Genomic DNA, 24,386 nt, shown 5'->3' with positions numbered 1-24,386 from the left:
AGAGACCTACAAAGAGACTTGGACTCCCACACAATAATAATGGAAGACTTTAACACCCCACTGTCAGTATTAGACAGAACAACGAGATAGAAGGTTAACAAGGATATCCAGGACATGAACTCAGCTCTGCACCAAGTGGACCTAATAAACATCTACAGAACTCTCCACCCCAAATCAATAGAATATACATTCTTCCCAGTACCACATCACACTTATTCCAAAATTGACCACATAGTTGGAAGTAAAGCACTCCTCAGCAAATATAAAAAAACAGAAATCACAACAAACTGTCTCTCAGAACACAGTGCAATCAAATTAGAACTCAGGATTAAGAAACTCACTCAAAATGCACAACTACATGGAAACTGAACAACCTGCTCCTGAATGACTACTGGGTAAATAACAAAATGAAGGCAGAAATAAATATGTCCTTTGAAACCAATGAGAACAAGGACACAACATACCAGAATCTCTGGGACACATTTAAAGCAGTGTGTAGAGGGAAATTTACAGCACTAAATGCCCACAAGAGAAAGCAGAAAAGATCTAAAATCGACACCTTAACATCACCATTCAAAGAACTAAAGAAGCAAGAGCAAACAAATTCAAAAGCTAGCAGAAGGCAAGAAATAACTAAGATCAGAGCAGAACTGAAGGAGATAGAGACACAAAAAACCCTTCAAAAAAATCAACGAATCCAGGAGCTGGTTTTTTGAAAAGATCAACAAAATTGATAGACCACTAGCAAGACTAATAAAGAAGAAAAGAGAGAAGAATCAAATAGATACAATAACAAATGATAAGCGGGATAGCACCACCGATCCCACAGTAATACAAACTACCATCAGAGAATACTGTAAACACCTCTACACAAATAAACTAGAAAATCTAGAAGAAATGGATAAATTCCTGGACACATACACCCTCCCAAGAATAAACCAGAAAGAAGTTGAATCTCTGAATAGATCAGTAACAGGTTCTGAAACTGAGGCAATAATTAATAGCCTACCAACCAAAAAAAGGCCAGGACCAGACGGATTCACAGCTGAATTCTACCAGAGGTAGAAAGAGGGGCTGGTACCATTCCTTCTGAAACTATTCCAATCAATAGAAAAAGAGGGAATCCTGCCTAACTCATTTGATGAGGCCAGCATCATCCTGATATGAAAGCCTGGCAGAGACAACAAAGAAAGAGAATTTTAGACCAGTATCCCTGGTGAACACCAATGTGAAAATCCTCAATGAAATACTGGCAAACCGAATCCAGCAGCACATCAAAAAGCTTATCCACCATGATCAAGTCGGCTTCATCCCTGGGATGCAAGGCTGGTTCAACATATGCCAATCAATAAACGTAATCCAGCATATAAACACAATCAACAACAAAAACCACATGATTATCTCAATAGACGCAGAAAAGGCCTTCAACAAAAATCAACAGCGCTACATGCTAAAAACTCTCAATAAACTAGGTATTGATGGAACGTATTTCAAAATAATAAGAGCTATTTATGACAAACCCACAGCCAATATCATGCTGAATGGGCAAAAACTGGAAGCATTCCCTTTGAAAACTGGCACAAGACAGGGATGCCCTCTCTCACCACTCCTATTCAACATAGTGTTGGGAGTTCTGGCCAGGGCAATCAGGCAGGAGAAAGAAATAAAGGGTATTCAATTAGGAAAAGAGGAAGTCAAATTGTCCCTGTTTGCAGATGACATGATTGTATATTTAGAAAACCCCATCGTCTCAGCCCCAAATCTCCTTAAGCTGATAAGCAACTTCAGCAAAGTCTCAGAATACAAAATCAATGTGAAAAAAATCACAAGCATTCCTGTACACCAATAACAGACAAACAGAGAGCCAAATCATGAGTGAACTCCCATCCACAATTGCTACAAAGAGAAAAAAATACCTAGGAATCCAACTTACAAGGGATGTGAAGGACCTCTTCAAGGAGAACTACAAACCATTGCTCAACGAAATAAAAGAGGATACAAACAAATGGAAGAACATTCCTTGCTCATGGGTAGGAAGAATCAATATCGTGAAAATGGCCATACTGCCCAAGGTAATTTACAGATTCAATGCCATCCCCATCAAGCTACCAATGACTTTCTTCACAGAATTGGAAAAAACTACTTCAAAGTTCATATGGAACCAAAAGAGAGCCCGCATCGCCAAGTCAATCCTAAGCCAAAAGAACAAAGCTGGAGGCATCACACTACCTGACTTCAAACTATACTACAAGGCTACAGTAACCAAAACAGCATGGTACTGGTACCAAAACAGAAATATAGATCAATGGAACAGAACAGAGCCCTCAGAAATAACGCCACTTACCTACAACTATCTGATCTTTGACAAACCTGAGAAAAACAAGCAATGGGGAAAGGATTCCCTATTTAATAAATGGTGCTGGGAAAACTGGCTAGCCATATGTAGAAAGCTGAAACTGGATCCCTTCCTTACACCTTATACAAAAATCAATTCAAGATGGATTAAAGATTTAAACGTTAGACCTAAAACCATAAAAACCCTAGAAGAAAACCTAGGCATTACCATTCAGGACATAGGCGTGGGCAAGGACTTCATGTCCAAAACACCAAAAGCAATGGCAACAAAAGCCAAAATTGACAAATGGGATCTAATTAAACTAAAGAGCTTCTGCACAGCAAAAGAAACTACCATCAGAGTGAATAGGCAACCTACAACATGGGAGAAAATTTTTGCAACCTACTCATCTGACAAAGGGCTAATATCCAGAATCTACAGTGAACTCAAACAAATTTACAAGAAAAAAACAAACAACCCCATCAAAAAGTGGGCAAAGGACATGAACAGGCACTTCTCAAAAGAAGACATTTATGCAGCCAAAAAACACATGAAAAAATGCTCATCATCACTGGCCATCAGAGAAATGCAAATCAAAACCACTATGAGATATCATCTCACACCAGTTAGAATGGCAATCATTAAAAAGTCAGGAAACAACAGGTGCTGGAGAAGATGTGGAGAAATAGGAACACTTTTACACTGTTGGTGGGACTGTAAACTAGTTCAACCATTGTGGAAGTCAGTGTGGCGATTCCTCAGGGATCTAGAACTAGAAATACCATTTGACCCAGCCATCCCATTACTGGGTATATACCCAAATGACTATAAATCATGCTGCTATAAAGACACATGCACACGTATGTTTATTGCGGCATTATTCACAATAGCAAAGACTTGGAACCAACCCAAATGTCCAACAATGATAGACTGGATTAAGAAAATGTGGCACATATACACCATGGAATACTACGCAGCCATAAAAAATGATGAGTTCATATCCTTTGTAGGGACATGGATGAAATTGGAAACCATCATTCTCAGTAAACTATCGCAAGAACAAAAAACCAAACACCGCATATTCTCACTCATAGGTGGGAATTGAACAATGAGATCACATGGACACAGGAAGGGGAATATCATACTCTGGGGACTGTGGTGGGGAGGGGGGAGGGGGGAGGGATAGCATTGGGAGATATACCTAATGCTAGATGACGAGTTAGTGGGTGCAGCGCACCAGCATGGCACATGTATACATATGTAACTAACCTGCACAATGTGCACATGTACCCTAAAACTTAAAGTATAATAAAAAAAAATATGTATATTATATATACACTTATATATTATACATATTATATACGTTCATATAATATATAAATGACTGGGGTGGGTGGGGAAAAATATATATAAATGACTTTGTCCTCTAAGTGTTTGAAAGAAGATATCAGATTCATATATAAATAATTAAATAACTATAATAAAATAGAGTTTAGTAAATGTCATATAAGGTTGAGAAAACAAAGAACTCAGAAAACACTATATTACTTCCAGCTATAGTAAAAGGTGAGGGGGCAGAGAATACTCCATAGCATAGGTGGTATTTGAGTGAGCCTTACGGGGTTTGGACATGAAAAGGTGGGGAAGAAGGGGTTTCCATGAAGCAGAAACAATGCAAACAGACATGAAAAAGAGATGTCATTGGATATGATTACAGAAATATTAGTATTACATTTTCCTCTAGTGGCCATTCTCGAAAGGAGATAAGTATGACAATAAGCACAGAAAAGTCCGTTGGAGTGAGATTAGTAGACAGTGATTTAATAGTCACCAGAAATTGCTGAGCAGAGTAGTAATGTGATCAGGATTTCTTTTAGGAAAATTAATTTGGCAGTATCGTATATGCTCAATTGTAGGAAGAAGAGATGGGAAGCAGTAAAAACATTTTAGATGTCCATTTTAATATCTCAGTTTAAAGACATTGAGACAATGAAGACCAAAACTGGGTGATGGTAACTAATGCAGTGGATGTTGTGCTGAAAAGGGATAAATGTGAGAGAGATTGTGGCAAACAGAATTGGTAGAATTTGATAACTGATTGAATGTGGGAATGTAGAGAAGACAGAAGAAAGAACAGATTTGTGGAGGTGAATGCCAATATGTAATTCACTGGAATTTGAGGAGCCATCTGCATATAGCTAATATCAACACCACAGAATTTGCTAAGGAAGAATCTAGAGAAAGAGAAGAGGGTAAAAGTTATAACCTGGGAAAATGCTTACACTCAGGAAAGAGTGAAGTAAACAAGAGGCAAAAGAGAAGCCAGATAAATAAGAAAAGATATAAGAGGACGAGAGTGAGAAAAATATACTGTAGAGAAGGCCAGGGAGTTTCACAGAAATGATAAACAGACTGAAATGTTAACAACAAGTTCAAAATGAGTAAGAATTTAGAAAAGACCACTGGAATTTGCTAATGAAGAAATCCTTACCAGTGATCTTAGGGAGTAATTTCAGAAGGAAAAAAGATGATTTACAGTATATCTTATTATACTACAATATGATCTGTATTAAAGCTATTTGAATATGAACAATATGAATTAGGTGGTATGTGTAATTCACCTCTTCATCCTCCATGGTTCCTTGGACAAACAGAAGGTTCTCAATAAACATTTATTGAATTAAATTGGGTCAAATCAAGTTAAATTGAATTGGATTATATTGCATTATATTATATTACTCTACCATAAGAACTGATAATGAAGAGTGAGAAAGGCAACACACACAGAGGATTATTTTTATAATATGGGGTTAATGGTAACAGGAGAAAAATGATAGGAAAAGAGAGTCAAGATGAGTTTTGTTCATTTAAAGCTATTAAAGATTTGCTCCTGCTTCTAGTTGAAGGAAAAGACTCTGATTCTCTGGGAGAATTTGAAGGCAAGAGAGGGGAATAGTGAGGGTACAGAGACCCTAGGGAGAGTGATCTAGGTGATGGTGATACATACATAAAAACTGATCAAGGTGTACAGTTGAGGCTTTTGAATTTGTGTACTTTATGTAAGTTATATCCCAATAAAAATAAATTAAAAACAATAATAAATACATCAAGAAGGATTGATTTGAGAGCACAAGTGGAGGTTGTTAAATTTTCTCTGAATTAACCAGGAAACAATTGCTCACCAAATCCTGTAACTGTACTTCTTCAATCTTAAAGGAAGTTATTTTTAAAATAAATAAAAGTGGTATGTCAAGTATATGAATCTTTATTCTACAACTGAATACATAGATTATGGCTTGCACTTTTTATTCTGCAAGTAGTGCCAATCTCCTATCTAGATAAACTTGGTGACTACTACTACATATGTAGCAAATGTAGATCTCAGCTACTCACCCACCATTCTTCTCACCCACCACAGTTCAGTACTGTGTTATGTCTATAGATATATATTAGGTGCTGATTAAACACTTCTAGAATAATGAACATATATCGGCCAAAGTAAGCTATAAACCATTGTTTACTAAAGAGAATTCCTTGGAACACTGGGTCCACAAAATATCCAGAAAAAATATTCCATAGTCAAACTGGTTTGGGAAACACTACATACTACAACCTTCTATGGAGATTTTATAGTTCATATTAGCATATTTAAGGCTATAAGAAGTCATGCAGTAAGGGAACATTTTAAGCTTTGCTCAGCCTAACAGTTTCCAAACTTGTTTGACCACAAGAGCTTTATTTTCCCACATAACTCATTATATTTTATAGTTTTGAACAGAATGCCCTTTGAGAAATGCTCATTTAGACAAATCCATGGATGACAGGTCCATAGAAAATAATTGGGCAGGGGATATCCATGATCCATTTCTAAGCTTATCAGTTTAATGTTATAGGGGACAATTATAACATTATACCATGTTATATCTCTTGGTGCTGTGTTCAGGGACTTAAAAGATACTGAACTGAATGAACCAATAGTCTAACTCATGAAAATATTAGATTCATAAGAAGGAAACTACAAAAGACATTAGAGAAGAGAAATAGATGGTAAAAGAGCTGAAAAGAGACACTCATAAGAAGATCCTAAAGGAGGTGGGATAACTCAATCTGGAGAAGAGATGGAGAAAGTATCAAATAACTACATAAAAGCGTCTAAAATTCGATTTTTTTTTTTTTTTTGAGACAGAGTCTTCTTCTGTTGCCCAGGCTGGAGTGCAGTGGCACGATCTTGGCTCACTGCAACCTCTGCCTCCCAGATTCAAGCACTCTCCTGCCTCAGCCTCCCAAGTAGCTGGGATTACAGGTGCCCGCCACCATGCCTGGCTAATTTTTGTATTTTTAGTAGAGACGGGGTTTCACCATGTTAGCCAGGCTAGTCTCAAACTCCTCACCTCAGGCAATCTGCCCGCCTCAGCCTCCCAAAGTGCTGGGATTACAGGCGTCAGCCACCGCACCTGGCTAAAATTAGAAATTTGCTGGTGGATAGTGCTCTCTATCTCCAACAAGATCAGAGCAAGTTTTAATATTAAACTACAGAATGGGAGGTTAAAATTAGTTTTAAGGAACAAAAGATACCACAACTGAAGAGGATGTAAACACATTGGAAAAACTGATAATGAAAAGAATAGCCTTTCCTTGTTACCACAGAGATTCTTTTTTTTTAAATTTCCCACACTACACAGATGTACAGAGATTCTTATTTTTCACGCATGACATAGGTATGTTCTTACTCAGAAGCAAGAGGCTAGAAGTGATAGCCTTCTGCACAACCTGTGAAACTTGTAGGGATGTGACCTCCCATCTTCCTTACTTGAATTTTCCTAACCACGAGTCAGCAATGGCTGCTCCCAGGATGGGAGTAAAATAACAGAGGCTGCTGAAGGCATGGTATATAGATGTGGAGGTATCTTCATTCCAGTGCAGGAAATACAGGAAATACAGGATCAGCACAGCTGTAGTGGGAAAAAAAAGGAGGCGTGGGGAGACAAAACAAGATAGATGCATTAAAGTGACTTATGGAAAAAAATATTTAATCTCTGGTCTTTATAATGTGATTTTGGCCTTCAGCACTCCCATCAGTGACATGACTGAGAAGTGACTGCCAGGCAGTAGAAGCAGGGCCCCATGGGAGTTGTGGGAGTGAATGGGACTATGTTGAATGTACAAATATAATACTCCTCCCTTCAGTCTATGTGCACCCCTAGCATCATTTAGGCCAACCATGAACATAACATGGTGCTTCCAATATCCCTTCCCTCTCCTCTCCTTCCCAGCAACAAGATGATAAGAGCTCTTATCTGAATTCTATTCTTCATACCTGTTCCTCAGGTATGAGCCCTTAGCCAAGAGCTGTTAGCTCATACCTGAGGAACAGGTATGAAAAATGTAACTCAGATAATGAGAGCTTTCCCCCCCTTTTTTTTTTGGAGATGAGTTCTTGCTATGTTGCCCAGGCTGGAGTGCAGTGGCCTTCACTGGCACAATTACAGGTGCCCGATAACCTTGAACTCCTGGGTCCAAGCAATCCTCCTGCTTCAGCCTCCCAAGTAGTGGCGACTACAGGCACATGCCATCATGTCCAGCTCCACCCACTTATCCATTCTCAAAGTCTATGTTCTGGTTTGTCTCAGGCCTTTCTGATCTTGGCCTACATATTAGGTGAAATCCTATGAGAGATTTATTGGAAGTCTTGGCCAAAGTAAAGGACCAATTTGGACCAAGGCAGAAAGAGTGGACTCGGGAAATAAGTGCATATAAAGAGACCAGGCTGTCACAAACATGGGGTGAGGGTGGGTGGAGGAGAGTAGGTAGGACTCTTGGACACAAAATTACCTTTCATTCCATAATAGGAAAAGCGCTCGCAGAATTCATTCACCACAATGAAGGCAATGCTCAGTGGATAGTTGGAGCCACAGATTGTCTATTCAACAAGAAGGCAATGATTCAAGCATGAGCTGTTTTTCCCTGTTTCAACAATTAGATTTCTTCAAAACTGAAAAATTCATTTATTTCAAATCATCATGGTAGGTAATGGAGCAATGGTCTCTACTCTTCATGACACACCTATTAGGTAACACTAAAAGTGCTTATATTACTGATTTAGAAATAATAGAAGCTAATCTGAATATTATTTTGTTTCTTGTTTATTTTACATGGACTTGCTCAAATATTCCTTGGACCTGCTCATCTTCCCACAGCTACTAAATGAAAAGCCTAGGGCTCTGGGGCAGAAGAATGGTGATATTTACTTCCTAGGAACAGAATAAAGAGGTAGCCTATGGAATACCTGATATCCAAGCAGTGAGATTCAGATGTCAGTCTCTGCTTAGCCCCACTATGGGGACTCTTGTCCCCAGCTGTTCTGTTTGCCATGCTGGGAGGAATCCTGGCAATATGATAGCTTCTACTTCAGAGGCTGCTGGAGTCAGGCACAGAGCACAACATGGAGGGCAGAGATTCCTAAGGGTAAGCTAATTGATCACCTTGACTTTAGGCAGAGTTCTTAAATCCTGTAAAATTAAATGCCTACTCTTCCTACTAAAGAGATTCTATAACATTTTCATGATAATCCTACTGGACATTAAAAGAATTATGCTTTTCATGTAATATATCAGTCAGAATATAAGGAATGTTATGTTTTATTTTAATTCCCTATCTATTACAATAGACCAACTAACATGAGAGGAGACATAGAGGTATCTGTCCTCAGTACAGTCAAATCTTGTAAGATTTATATTGCCTCATTTCATGAGAAGTATATACATCTTTGCAAGTAGCCCTAAATTCTTTGGGACCAGAAGAGATATCATTAACTAAAAAAATAGGCAAAATAATAAAGTAATGTATTATTCTTTTAACCCTAGGGATATATATAAATGATCCTCCTAAATATTAATATATTTTAATGTTTTATAATAGCTTATTTGAAACATACAATGAACTGGGCTTCTTACCTTTGCAGCTCACAGCTTGAGAATTATGCAATCTGGAGTTTAACTGACACACTGTTAGCTAGTTAGGCAACACTGCCACTGGCTGTGTTAACATACTGATACTGGCATTGTCACTACACCTGTCTCAAATCCTCTGTTCTGTTATTCCAAAGAAATGAGAATAACATCACCTTTTGGCCCACGGTAAGAACTCAGTAAATTTTGGCTATCATTACTATATCCTCCCCACTTACAGAATTTTAGTGTAAGAATTGACTGAGATGATGAGTTTAGAAGTGCTTTAGCGAGTATATAAATGCAAAACATTACTATTCTCTGTTTCTCTGTCCTATCTCCCACAGTAAACTGGGAACACATAGTAACAGAAATTGGATCTATTCTGAAACTTCCATTGGTGTTCAGCAGAAGACTCTGCACACAGGGAGAACTAAGGGCAGAGTTTTTATATTGGTAAAGAAAGAACAATCACACACAGTTCTCCGGACAAGAATGCTTGCCAAGTTTCCCTGGACATTCGAATTGCTTTTTTTCCCCCAGGGAAACAGAATATGCAATGAAATTCAGCAAGTCCCTGGATCCCAACTGAAGAACTTTGACTACCTCTTCCTGCTGCTTTGTATTCTTATGTAAAGGAAGCTTCTGTTTAGATTTGGTTTCAGGTGAATTCTAAATCCAAGAGAGAAGCATTTTAATACCCTAATACAGCTCAGCTGGAAGCTCCAGAGCCCAAGGAAGAGAGCCAAAAGAGGGAGGCCATTCCTCTCAGAGGCAGGATTGAATCTAAGGACTCACCGGAGATGGCTTCTTTGGAGGGCTAGGCGGTCGAGGTGGTACCTCTTCAATGGAGACAGGTGAAAAAAGAGTTTCCTTGGACTCATTTTTCTGGAAAGGATTCATGGCTGGCTCCTTACTCTCTCTCTCTCCTCAAGCATTTGGCTTTAGTAGGCAGTTAGGACAGCTGCCAGCCTACTCTGAAAAGAAGGACTGGGAGGGGGAGCTGGTGGCTTCAGCAACTGAGTTTAACTCTGTGGGTGTCAGCTTCAATAGCTTCCTGATCCAGAGCAAAGCAGGAAGCTATAGTTAAAAAGAATGTGTAAAAGTACAGCACAGCAAAGTGAAAACATGCCAAAGATTGAATGAAACAATGCTAGAGAATTGATTAGAAAATCTATGTTTAAGAAAGATTATCTTTGCAAAGGAGTAGAAGATAGTTAAGAACACAACACCTCGAGCACAGATTGAAAAACTGGTTCCACGGTCAGGCACGGTGGTTCACGCATATAATCCTAGCACTTTGGAAGGCCCAGGCAGGCGGATCGTTTTAGGTCAGGAATTCAAGACTAGCCTGGCCCACATGGTGAAACCCCGTCTCTACTAAAAATACAAAAAAAAAATTAGCTGGGTGTGGTGGCGGGCGCCTATAATCCCAGCTACTCAGGAGGCTAAGGCAAAAGAATCACTTGAACCTGGGAGGCGGAGGTTGCGGTGAGCTGAGATTGCACCATTGCACTCCAGCCTGGGCAACAAGAGCAAAACTCCATTTCCAAAAAAAAAAAAAAAAAGAAAAACTGATTTCAGGGTAACAATAGCTGTAATTTATTGAACATCTACTATTGAAAGGTTAATATATATGAATTACATCTATGTTGTATAACATATATATTTATTCTAATTCATCTTACTATCCCCATTTTATAGAAAGTAATGTTCCCAGAGGTTAAGAAATTTGTTCAAAGTACCTGTCCACTAAGTGGCAGATCTGGAATTTTCACTATGCCATGACAGCTGGGAAAAGTGGAGTTAGTGTCAGTCATTATTCAGGTATGGAGGTTACATAAATGGAATGTAGGAATGCAGAGGATTAAAATGCATTGGAGAAGGAAAGTCATCATAAAACTGAGTTTGGGAGATAAGAAAGATGGTGAGTTTTGGCTGGGTGCAGAGGCTCACTTGGGAGGCCAAGATGGGCTGATCACAGCTCAGGAGTTCAAGATTAGCCTGGCCAACATAGTGAAACCCCATCTCTACTAAAAATACAAAAATTAGCTGGGTGTGGTGGCATGCGCCTGTAGTCCCAGCTACTCAGGAGGCTGAGGCAGGAGAATCGTTTGAACCCAAGAGGCAGAGGTTGCAGTGAGCCGAGACACCACCACTGCACTCCAGCCTGGGCGACGGAGCAAGACTTGAAAGAAAGAAAGAAAAGAAGGGAAAGAAAGGAAAGAAAGAAAGAAAAGAAGGGAAAGAAAGGAAAGAAAGAAAAGAAAAGAAAGGAAGGAAGGAAGGAAGGAGACTTTTGTTTTCAACATCATAAAAGTTCAGCTAGAAATAGCCTATAAGCAATTAAAGAGGTGGGGCTAAAGAAAATGAGAGAAAAGGATTGGTGATATACATTTGGGAACCATTGTTCTTCTTTGCTAAAGTCATTCCTTATATTTTCATTTTCTCACTTCAAGATTAATCTATTCTTTCATTTAATAAATAAAATTTAATTTGAACAAAAATTGTGAACCAGTTACTTTCTAGGTACTGTTGTGAACACCATTTTCCTTAATTATACATTTAGTCCTTATCAGAAGAGGAACAAGAACAAACATGATAATGCTAGGTGCATTTTATGCTGTGTTATTTTTGTCAAGCCAAAGAAGTAAAAGAATAAGAAAAGAGCGTGGTGCCCCTCTAGTTGTTTGTCAAAAGAAAAGGGAAAAGAAAGGCTAGAGAGCTATAAAAGAAATAAGAAAAATGAAGACTAAATCAACAAGGTCAGGCAACATCAGAATGAATTATTTTATTTGAAAATACAAGAGAGAAAACCTATAACTCTATCCCTCACAAAATTTTTACATTAACTATTCAAATAATTTATTGACAAATAGGGCCAGGATAAACTGTCTTTTCCTCTCTAAACTTTAACTCAGACTTTGACCATATCTTCTCAGCTTCTATTACACCCCTCATTTCTACTGTCTCCCACCAACCTTTACCCAAAGAAGAGTCCAGCTTCATTTCTGACTGTGGCATTAATAATTAAGCTATAGTTATTCTTTCAGGAAGCACTGCCATTTCTGACTTGGTTTGGTTAATGACTTTGGATGGAAAATAAATGGTCAGAAGTTACTAGTCAAGTTAACTAGCAGAGGCACAGATGCCTTGAAGATCCACTTATGTTGTGGCTTTCCTTGATCTGTCAGAGTAGATGGAATAGCACCTGTATGCAATGTACCAATTTATTTGTGCTGATAGGTATCCCAAATACTAAACTTTGGAGTATTGGCAGTGGTTTTCTGACACTCCTTTGTTTAGACAAAATTCTTCGTTTGATTATGGCAGTATAATGATAGTATTCACAGAATCGAATAATATCAGAGATGGAAGGAATCTTAATCTTGTCCTATGTGAGTGAAACTTCCCTGAGGATAAGAATCATTTTCCTTTGGAAATTCCAATTCAGTAGATCTCGGTAGGGATCTAAGAATCTTTGTTTTCAACGAGCACCTCTAGCAATTCTTACGCTAGGAATTTGGGAAACACTGGTCATAAATTCTCTCCTATTCTATTTCAGAGGAACTCAGAAGGGACAAAGCAAGGACTGGAACCCTAGGCTCCCAAGGCATAGTCTTGAGCCATTTATATAATATTAAGATGGCTCTTAAATCCTATTATTTTGCTAACATCAGATAGAAGGAGAAAGAGAAAAGATAAAAAGAAAGCACCTCCCAGACAGAAATGAGCACCAACTATTCTGAGACAAACAATAAAAGTGAAAGAATCTAAGTATCAGTGATGAGTAAAGAATATTTGTGTCCTTAGTGATTACAACACCAGAACACATTTATTATGACATATGATAAAGTTTTAGTTATATATACATAAAAGTAGACTGCTGCTCTAAGTTAATAGAATCTAATATAGTCAGAGAGAAGAGGAAAATATGAAATTAAAAGGGAACATATATTTAACAAGTTCTCTAAATTAAAATACACAAGAATAAATTGTATCAAACATCAGTCCCAAAGAAATAGAAAAGGGAAATCTAAGGAATACATTTATATATTTATTTATATAAATAGATTTAGGAATAAATCTAACAAAAGACCTTCTAGACCTCAATATTAAAAACTATAAAATTTTACTGAAAGAAATTGAAGAAGATCTAAATAAATGGAAACATACCATGCTTATGAATTGGAAGGCTCATACTGTAAAGCTGTCAACATTTCTCAAAACATTCTACAGTTCTAAAACAAAATCCCAGCAGGTTTTGTGAGTATAGAAAATGACAAGCTGACTTTTTAAAGTCAACTTGGAAGTGCAAAGAGCCAAGGATAGCAAAGTCAATCTTAAAGAATAATGGTGGAGGATTGTATTACCCAATCTAAGACCTATTTTAAAGATAGTTATTATATCAGAGTGGAATTGACACAGATACATAGGGCAACCAATGAAACAACACAGAGTTCAGAAAATGATTCACACACATAATGTTTATAACAAAGATGATGCTGTAATACAGTGAAGGAAATGATGTTGATTTCAATAAATAAACACCATTTGAATATCCATACCCCCTAAATTATTTTGACCCTTATTTTACAACATACACAAAAATAATTTCTATATAGATTGCCTATCTAAATGTTAAAGTAAAAAAAAAATGTCTTTAGAGGAAAACATAAGAGAACATCTTTATGATTGTGGAGTAAGTCAGCATTTCTTTTTTTTCTTTCTTTCTTTTTTTTTTTTTGAGACGGAGTCTCTGCTCTGTCGCCCAGGCTGGAATGCAGTGGCATGATCTCATTGCAACCTCCACCTCCCGGGTTCAAGCTATTCTCCTGCCTCAGCCTCCTGAGTAGCTGGGATTACAGGCATGCACCACCACGCCTGGCTAATTTTTGTATTTTTAGTAGAGACGGGATTTCACCCTGTTGGTCAGGCTGGTCTCAAACTCCTGACCTCGTGATCAGCCCACCTCGGTCTCCCAAAGTGCTGGAATTACAGGCATGAGCCACTGTACCTGGCCAGCATTTCTTAAATAGATATAAAATATGGTAACCATGAAAGAAAAAAAAGATATGTTGGACAATACTAAAATTAAGAACTTTTGTTGACCACTCTGCAAATTGTCAAAAGACAATTTACAGAGGGGAAGAAAATATTTGTGTTACATATATCTGTCAAAGGATTTGTGTCCAGATTATATAAGTAACTGCATAAATCAATAACAAAAAGATTAATAGGTAAATGGAAAAATATTCTTTTGCCTGGGCGACAGAGCAGAGACTCCGTCTCAAAAAAAAAAAAGAAAGAAAGAAAAATAGTCTCCACCTTTCTGGATGGAACTAATGTATTTCTTACATATATTGATTGATGTCTCATATCTCCCTAAAATGTAAAAAACCAAGCTATGTCCCAACCACCTTGGGCACAAGTCATCAGAACTTCCTGAGGCTGTGTCACCAGCTAGTCCTCAGCCTTGGTAAAACAAACTTTCTAAATTAACTGAGACTGCCGGGCCTGTAATCCCAGTACTTTGGGAGGCCGAGGGGGGAGGATCACTTGAGGTCAGCAGTTTGAGATCAGCTTGACCAACATGGTGAAACCTCATTTCTACTAAAAATACGAAAACTGGCCAGGCATGGTGGCCGGCGCCTGTAATCCCAGCTACTCTGGAGGCTGAGGCAGGAGAATCGCTTGAACTGGGGAGGCAGAGGTTGCAGTGAGCCGAGACCCCGCCATTGCATTCCAGCCTGGGCGACAAGAGCGAAATTTTGTCTCAAATAAATTAATTAATTAATTAATTAACTAAGACGTGTCTCAAATTTTCAGGGTTCACAGTCTTTTTCTATTATAAGTAATACTGCAATAATAACATTGCACAGAAGTTAAATATATGTGTAGGATAAATTTCCAGAAGTGAGAATGCCGAGCCAAAATATATGCTTTTATAATTTTTGGAACTGCCTATTCATTTTCTTTGCCCATTTTTCTAGAGTCGTGTGTCCCCTTCTTTTAAATTTGTAAGGTCAATTTAAACATTATTGATATTAATGTTCTGCCATCCTCTATATTGCAATATTTTTCCTATTGATTTTATTTATGGACTTTTAAAATTAAATGTACTTGAAGTAAAATGCACAAATCTTAAGTGTACAGCTCTGTTAATTTTTATATATATGTAACTCACACAAGCACTACCTAGATAATGTTAAAAAAATTTCTAGCACGTCAATGCCAAAAGTTCTTCAGAGATAATACCACTGCCTCCCTTCTGCCTCCCAGTCAAACCCTCCTCCCTCAAGGTCACTGTTCTACAAAATGGTACCCTGAGTGGCCAAAGACTGGACAAATATCATATCCAAACCACTTTGAGCCAACAAGACTTTGTCCTTTGCTAATGGATCTGTATGTGTAAGGGAATACATTCAAAGAACATGTTATTTTCAAGTCTTCCCAAGTTCTATTTTTCATCAGGCCCTTTTGCACTTACTATGCACATGCCTCAGGGTTGGTCAGGAGTGTGTGAATAGTTTAGGCCATCTCTAGTCTCTGCTGCACATGTACCCAGTCTCAGCCTGAAACATGATTGCCCCAACTAGGATTGCAGCCTCAGGGCCATAGGGTGAGTAAGCTCTTGGCCTTCTCTCCCTAGTCAGCATCCCAGAAGTCACTTTCACTTAAAATGTTTCTGGGCATGAGTGTCAACTACCCCTTCAAACTGAGTGAGTTTCCTTCAGGAGACAGAGAAGTTGCCAGTCCTGAAAATATTAGTTATCAATCTTTTCATAATATATTTTTATTATACTTTTTTTCCATTCTTGAGTTCCTAATTTTGATTCATCTCTTAATAAATTAGAAATTACTACAATAATTATTATAGGAATGGTATATGAATGATAGAATTCCTGAATTCTTATATGTCTAAGAATACCTTCTTACCAAACTATGGATGACATCTGATGAATACATAATTCATAGGTCACATTAATACCCTTGCACAGATGCAGCTTTATTACCTTTAGATTTTAGTCTTATAGAATAATTCAAAGTCCTTTGATTTTTGTTCTTTTGTAGCCAACTTACTTTTTCTGCTTGCATGCTTACATTACCATCAGTATTTTTTTTTTTTTTTTTTTTGAGACAGAGTCTCACTCTGTCACCCAGGCTGGAGTGCAGTGGCGAGATCTCTGCTCACTGTAAGCTCCACCTCCTGAGTTCACGCCATTCTCCTGCCTCAGCCTCCCGAGTAGCTGGGACTACAGGCGCCTGCTACCACACCCGGCTAATTTTTTTTTTTTTTGTATTTTTAGTAGAGACAGGGTTTCACCATGTTAGCCAGGATGGTCTCGATCTCCTGACCTCATGATCCGCCCGCCTCGGCCTCCCAAAGTGCTGGGATTACAGGTATGAGCCACCACGCCCAGCCTACCATCAGTTTAATCAAACCATTCAGTACGGATCAAACCAAAAGTGTATATGTTTAGAATCACGTCAGGATCATCAGTTGTTTCTGGCAGAGAACCTTTTATCTGAGAACTTATCTAATCCACTAGCTCCCTACATTTTGGTATCTGAAAACACATCAAATAAGGAGATACAAAAGCATGGGAGATATTATTTCATTCTTCTCTCTCTGAGGTATTTATATATACCCTTGAGTGGTATAAAGAATGATATACTATGTATTCGATCCATAAAAAAAGGTCTTTAAGAATTTTTCACTTATGAAGGATATAATAAGGAGGGGAAATGATGTACTGAAGATGTACTGTTCAGCTTGCCGGAAGTTTGAAAACATAATGCATGTTATACAGCCAGCTTTATCAGCTCATATCACCATGTAACCATTTCTGGTAGTGTTAACACCAAAAAGAAAACTCAGCATAACAACTTTCAGTAAAAACCATTATAATTACTATATTAAAATGATAAGCATTTTACTAGTCACTTTGAATTATGAGCTTGCTTATTAATTATGAGTTAAGTAATAAATAACATAGTTGTAGTTCTTGGCTAAGTATTGATAAATAAAATAGAAATAAAAATGAAGACAGATTAACTAAAGTTAGACTAGAAAGAGAAAAGGAGAAAGCAAGATTAAAATAAAAACTTATAAATTAAAAAAAAACTACACAAATTCCAAAGGTAAGAAATTGAATTTAAAAATTTTTCATTATTGACGAAACTTGGAAGCAACCAAGATGTCCTTCAGTAGTTGAGTTGATAAATGAACTGTGATACATTCAGACAATAGGAGAGTATTCAAACTTAAAAAAAAAATGGGCTATCAAACCATGAAAGACATGGAGGAAACTTAAATGCATATTATTAAGTGAAAGAAACTAATCTGAAAATGTTATGTTCTGTATGATTCCAACTACATGACATTCTGGAAAATGCAAAACTATGGAGACAATAAGATTAGTAGTTGCTGGGGGTTAAAGGGAAAAGACGGATGAATAGGCAGAACAAAGGATTTTTAGGGCAGTGATACTATTCTGAATGTTACTAAAATGATGAATACACATTTGTCAAAAATCCATAGAATGCACAACATCAAGACTGAACCCTAATGTAAACTATGGACTTAGTGTAATAATGATCTATCAATGTAGGCTCATCTATTTTAACAAATGTGCCACTCTGGTGTGGGATATTGATAATGAGGAGAGAAGAAATAAGACCTTCTCAACTTTGTTATGAACCTAAAACTTCAACTTTGCTATGAACCTAAAACTGCTGTATTTAATTATATATATATAACTTCATGTATAATACATATTTATATATAAACTGTCTAAAAAAAATAAATTTATATAAATAAACTGTCTAAAAAACAAATACATAACATCAACTGAAATTTCTGAATCAAATTTAATTTCTTTTCTCATCAAAAGTTAAGACATATTTCCCTCAGTCTTAGGAATTTTTATTGTTAATACAAAATAAATTATACATGCTGTATAAATTTTTATTTATAGCTAAATATTTCTTCAGTCATCACTGTCACTTCCTGATTCACTCAGCTGCAAATCATTTCCTAAAATAAGAAAGAAATAACAAAACTGTAGTAATTAAATATTTAATATTTATTTTTGCATAACATAAATTTTACACAAAATATAGCCCCCAAGCGTGATTCTGTTTACCTAGTATTTTGCTTATTCTGTAATTCAGTGACACAATTAGTAACTCAAATAATTAATACTGTGTGTAAAGAAAAAATATACCACCAAACTTCAGCAGTTTTAGTATTTCCTGGCATCTATTTTAGTCTTCTTTCACATATCCCCATCACTCTTTTTTTAATATCACTGATTTAATTAAATTGGGAAATGAGAAAAATGTAGTTTAGAAGATTAAACTATATCACTTTGAAGAGTGAAAAAAATGTTATTTTTTTTACTTAAAATGGAGTCAAAATCATTAAATAATACATGTCAAGGATAATTCACCATTGATTCATTTTGTAATTCATCTATGTACTTACAGTCATGGAGCTTACAGTCCAGTAGGGGAGACAGACAGTAAACAAATAAACAAATATATAACATAATGCCAAGTAGGGATAAGTGCTATGGAAAAATGAAAATGGGTATGGAGATGGCAGTGGCAGGTGCTATTTTAAATAGGGTAGTTTTGAAGGCCTTTTTGAGGGGTGACATTTGAACAGAGATCCAAATATAGGAAGAAAGTCATAAAAAATGGAGAATGTGGAGGTGAAGTGACCAGGCCAAAAGAACAGAAGTGCAAATGCCCCAAGGCAGGAGCATATTTGTTGCATTCTCTGACTTGCAAGAAGGCCACTGTGGGTGGAATGGAATGAATAAGGAAGGTAACAGTAGTAAATGAGGTCAGAAAGATATCCAAAAGGTCATGGTGAAAACTTTGGATTTTGTTTGAAAATGTAATGAGAATTCATGAGAAAATTTTAAGCAGGCAACTAACTTAAAACCGGTTGTAGATCAGTAAATACGCCATAATGGTGTGGAAGAAACACAGAAACAAGAGAGCAGTTGTAAGTCTAATGCAGTCTCTCATGTAAGAAATAATGTTGGCTTTGACTCAGGTAGTCTAGGGGAGGTGAGGCTAAGTGGTCAGATTTATAATGTACTTTGAAGACAGAGTTTATAGGACTAATTAAAACATTGAATTTAGGGTACAAGAGAAAGAAGTGAAGAATGACCCCAAGGTTTTTGTTCTGAACAACTGGATAAATCATTTACTGAGTTATCATTTACTGAGATGAGAAACACCAGAGGAACATGGTTGTAGAAGAAAAATCACAAGTTCAATTTTCATGTGGTAAATTTGAGATACCTAGTAAATACCCAAATATATACGGTACTGGCAGTTGGATATACAAGTCTGGAGCTAAAGGTAGAGGCTGGAGCTAGAAATAAAGATTTGAGAGTCATTGATCGTAGAGGTTTATCTGAAGCAAACAGACTAAATGAAATCACTTAGGTAGTAAATTACAATGGTTAGAAAAATTCTTGTATTTTTTAACTAATCCGCAATCAAAAAAGCTGGCATGTTTTGAAATCAATACCTAATTTAAGAAGAATAGTTTTTAGGCCACGTATAAATTATAAGATGTTTCAGTCTTTCGCATGAACTGCAGAACTGATAACATCATTTGATAAAGAAATCTGCGAGGCCGGGCATGCGGTGGCTCACGCCTGTAATCCCAGCACTTTGGGAGGCTGAGGCAGGCGGATCATGAGGTCAAGAGATTGAGACCATCCTGGCCAACATGGTGAAACCCCGTCTCTACTAAAAATACAAAATTAGCTGGGCATGGTGGCACATGCCTGTAGTCCCAGCTACTCGGGAGGTTGAGGCAGGAGAATCACTTGAACCTAGGAGGTGGAGGTTGCAGTAAGCCGAGATCACGCCACTGCACTCCAGCCTGGCGACAGAGTGAAACTCCATCTCAAAAAAAAAAATAAATAAATAAATAAATAAGAAAATCTGCCAAAACTTCTTCTGTGCATCTGGTTCTCATGACCATCTCATCACTTTCATTTCTTTTTTTTTTTTTTTTTGAGATGGAGTTTCATTCTTGTCACCCAGGCTAGAGCACAGTGGCACTATCTCAGCTCACTGCACCCTCTGCCTCCCTGGTTCAAGTGATTCTCCTGCCTCAGCCTCCCGAGTAGCTGGGATTACAGGCATGCGCCACCATGCCTGGCTAATTTTTTTGTATTTTTAGTAGAGTCGGGGTTTCACCATGTTGGCCAGGCTGGTCTCGAACTCCTGACCTCAGGTGAATCACCTGCCTTGGCCTCCCAAAGTGCTGAGATTACAGGCATGAGCCACCTTGCCTGATGCATTTCATAATTTTCAAGGATTAAGTTTCCACTTATAAAACTATTATATGACATAAGAATGTTATATGATGCCTGTAATATGAGTTTTTCAAGTGACACAAACCCAAACGTACTCAGAGTTCCATTTTGCCTTTATAGACTTTATGCTGTCAAGGTTAGGAAATATTCAGTCAAGTTTTGAAGATAGAAGATTAGCCTTTGATTATGAGTTGCTTAGTAAAGAAAATATGTTTTCAATCACAGCTGTAATTATGTCTCAGAAAAAGAGAGTTTACCCATAAAAATATATTCAGGCATTTAAATCAATAGTTATCACTGAGAGTAGTACTGCCCCCCAGGGGATGATACAGAAATTTACATGAGGGGTTGCTTGTCCTGTTGGCTGTAGATTGCTAATAGCATTTAGTGGGAGGGGAGTTTAGGAATGCTAAATGTCTTGCAATGGACGAACCAGTCTTGCACAATAAAGAACTCTTCTACATTCTGTGAAATTTTTGAAAGTCTGGTGGAATATGTACTTGGAAGATCTGTTTATAAATTTAAAACCAGAGCTGAAATACATTTTCATAAATTCCAAGTATTGTTTTGCACATATTTAATTGAAACTTACAAGTATGCAGCTATCATGTAAACTGAAGATGATTTTGTTTTGTATTTTTTAAAAACTTTTCAAAAATTTTCTTTTAAAAATAGTTTGGGGCAACACATTAGTAACATCAATGCTGCTCATTGTATTTGGAGCAGCAATACAGCATAACAACAGTTGTCTGTATAGGCAGCTGTAGACGCAATTTTTTAATATATATGCATATACTTTTCTAGTCCTTATTTCTACAGGTTAAATAAAAAGAAAAATTGTTGATAATATGAGTTGAATGTTGTTTTGTTTTTCTTAAATCCAAACCTATGCATTAAAAGTAACTGCAAAAACATGGTTACTTCATTGTATCTTCTGATATAGCTATTCTTTAACATTTACAAAGTTAGAACACATATTATTATAAATTTGTTTTTCTTTTGCCTTTATATTAAATTAAATTAATGCTTTTCAAAGATGTATGTGCACAGATTATATTAAGCTATGAAATTCATTTCAAAATAGTAAAGGAGAATTAAAAATATCTGTTACAAAAGGGGGTGTTGGGTCTCATAAAGCTGAGCAATGGGATGATTGCAGTAATGGTCAGAGATGGTTTATTTCATTAGGAAACTCCCAGTTTAGATACATCAGGAAAAGAAATTTCACTATTTTTACTTCAAAAAAAAAAACAACCACCTCCCAAGTGGTTATTACTGATAGACCAAAACACTACGGACTTTACTTTCGCATATATCTTTTGCATCTAGTAATCTTTCCAAATGATTTTATTAGTTCTATCGTTTGCTGATTCTTTTGGATTTCCTATGTAGATAATTTACATTCCTACAAATTAAGAGTATTTTATTTCTTGTTTCCAATTCTTATATTTCTTTTACTTGTTTTATTGTATTTGCTAGCAAATTCAATAGAGTGCTCAACAGAAATAACATTAGTCCTCTTTGTCTTGTTCCTGAATTTAACGGGAATGCTCCTAAAGTCTCTATTAGTATGATGTTTGTAGGAGTTCTGTTTTTTGGTAATTAACTTTTATAAAGCTAAGAAAATCCTATTATATTCATCCTTTGGTAAATGTTTTTATTTATTTTACTTTTTTTTTTTTTTTTTGAGACAGAGTCTCACTCTGTCCCTCAGGCTGGAGTGCAGTGACATGACCTCAGCTTACTGTAACCTCCACCTCCTGGGTTTGAGCAATTCTCATGCCTCAGCCTCCTGAGTAGCTGGGATTATGGGTGTGTACCAGCATGCCTGGCTAATTTTTGTATTTTTAGTAGAGACAGGGTTTCATCATGTTGCTCAGGCTGGTCTCGAACTCCTGGCCTCAAGAGACCCACCTGCCTCGTCCTCCCAAAGTGCTGGGATTACAAGTGTGAACTACCATGCCCAGCCTCAAGTACATGTTTTCAAATTAATAAATACTGAATTTTGTCAAGTTATTCATTTGTTGAAATGATCATATGGGTTTACTTCTATAATCTGTTAATGTGGTGAATTAGATTGATACCATTTCATATGTTTAACATTTCTTACATTTCTGTGATGACCCTTATTTGGTTGTGATTTGGTAAATTATACTTTTTCTACAAAACCATCCGTTCCTATGTCAAATTTACTGGAATAAATTTTTTAATAAAATTATAATTAAGGCTGGGTGCATTGGCTCACACCTGCAATCACGGCACTTTGGGAGACTGAGGTGGGTGGATTGCCTGAGCTCAGGAGTTCGAGACCAGCCTGGGCAACACAATGAAACCCCATCTCTACTAAAATACAAAAAAATTAGCCGGGTGTGGCAGCATGCGCCTGTAGTCCCAGCTACTTGGGAGGCTGAGGCAGAAGAATTGCTTGAACCTGGGAGGCAGAGGTTGCAGTGAGTTGAGATTGTGCCACTGGACTCCAGCCTGGTCAACAGAGTAAGACTCTGTCTCCAAAAAATAATAATAATTTTTAAAAAATAACCAATTGGAAAACCTAATGATAATTGATAAATTTGTGGACATATACCACCTACCAAGATTGAACCAAGAAAAAATAGAAAACATGAACAGGTCAAGTACAAGTAATAAGACTGAATCAGTAATAAAAAGTCTCCCATCAAAAAAAAGTTCAGGACCTGATGGCTTCAATACTGAATTCTACCAAACATTTAAAGAATAAATACCAATTCTTCTCAAATTCTTCCAGAAAACTGAAGAAGTGAGAATTCTTCCAAACTCATTCTATGAGGCCAGCTTTACCCTGATACTGAAACCAGACAAGGACACAACTATAGGTCAATGTCTCTGATGCAAATACATGCAAAAATCCTCAACAAACAGTAGCAAACCAAATCCAACAGCACATTAAAAGGATCATTCACCATGATAAGTGGGATTTATCCCAGAGATGTAAGAATGGTTCAACATACCCAAATCAATAAATGTGAAATATCACACCAACATAATGAAGGACAAAAACCATATGATTATCTCAATAGATGCGGAAAAGCATTCGATAAAATTCAACATCGCTTTATGATAAAAAACCCTCAACAAACTAGATCTAGAAGGAGTGTACCTCGACATAATAAAGGCCATATAAGAGAAACCCACAGTTAACATTATACTAAATGGGGAAAAGCCGAAAGCTTTTCTTCTAGGAGCTGGAACAATATAAGGATGCGCACTCTCACCATTCTTATTAAACACAGCACTGGAAGTCCTAGCCAGAGCAAAGAAACAAGAGAGAAAAATAAAGGGTATCCAAATTGCAAAGGAGGAAGTCAAACTGTCACTGTTTGCAGATGACAAAATCTTATAAAGAGAAAACCCTAAAAGCTCCACAAAAAACTCAGGATTGATAAACAATTTCAGTAAAGTTGCAAGATACAAAAATCAACATACAAAAATTATTGGCATTTCTATAAACCAACAAGAAGAAATCAAGAAAGCAGCATTCCCATTTACAATAGCTACACACACACACACACACACACACACCCCAAAACACTAAGGTCCAGGACAGTGACTCATGCCTGTATTCTCAGTGCTTTAGGAGGCCAAGGAAGGAGGACTGCCTGGGGCCAGGAGTTCAAGACCAGCTTGCACAACACAGTGAGACCCAGTCGCTATTAAAAAAAAAAAAAAATTAGCTGGCATGGTGGTGCACACCTATAGTCCCAGCAACTTGGGAGC

General features: G+C 37.1%; 2 protein-coding genes across 13 annotated transcripts in view; both read right to left on the bottom strand.

Annotated features, from left to right (window-relative positions):
• The window catches only part of SLC15A2 (solute carrier family 15 member 2), an 83,880-nt gene extending 73,669 nt beyond the window's left edge, over nt 1-10,211 (bottom strand). For 7 of the 9 annotated variants that reach the window (XR_010155315.1, XM_054682208.2, XM_054682206.2 and 4 more), the window contains exons 1-3: nt 10,081-10,211; nt 8,168-8,255; nt 7,146-7,287 (exon numbers count right to left, since the gene is read on the bottom strand). Coding sequence is in view for 8 of the 9 variants with exons in the window: in XM_054682208.2 (XP_054538183.1) it covers nt 7,146-7,287; nt 8,168-8,255; nt 10,081-10,185 (335 nt within the window). In the remaining variant the exon portion in view is untranslated. Of the gene's footprint in view, nt 1-7,145; nt 7,288-8,167; nt 8,256-8,621 lie in introns of all 9 variants that reach the window. The other 2 variants (XM_063806160.1, XM_063806161.1) reach the window with 1 other exon arrangement.
• Nucleotides 10,212-10,249: 38 nt separating this feature from the next.
• The window catches only part of EAF2 (ELL associated factor 2), a 59,368-nt gene continuing 45,231 nt past the window's right edge, over nt 10,250-24,386 (bottom strand). For 2 of the 4 annotated variants that reach the window (XM_001165769.6, XM_063806167.1), the window contains one exon: nt 18,138-18,322. In XM_001165769.6, coding sequence (XP_001165769.2) covers nt 18,276-18,322 — 47 coding nt within the window. In that variant the 3' untranslated portion in view covers nt 18,138-18,275. Of the gene's footprint in view, nt 10,363-18,137; nt 18,323-24,386 lie in introns of those variants that run through there. The other 2 variants (XM_009446276.4, XM_009446275.5) reach the window with 2 other exon arrangements.

Source organism: Pan troglodytes, chromosome 2 (genome assembly GCF_028858775.2).
Source record: "Pan troglodytes isolate AG18354 chromosome 2, NHGRI_mPanTro3-v2.0_pri, whole genome shotgun sequence".
Lineage (NCBI taxonomy): Eukaryota > Metazoa > Chordata > Mammalia > Primates > Hominidae > Pan > Pan troglodytes.
This window is presented reverse-complemented; position numbering and strand designations above follow the sequence as displayed.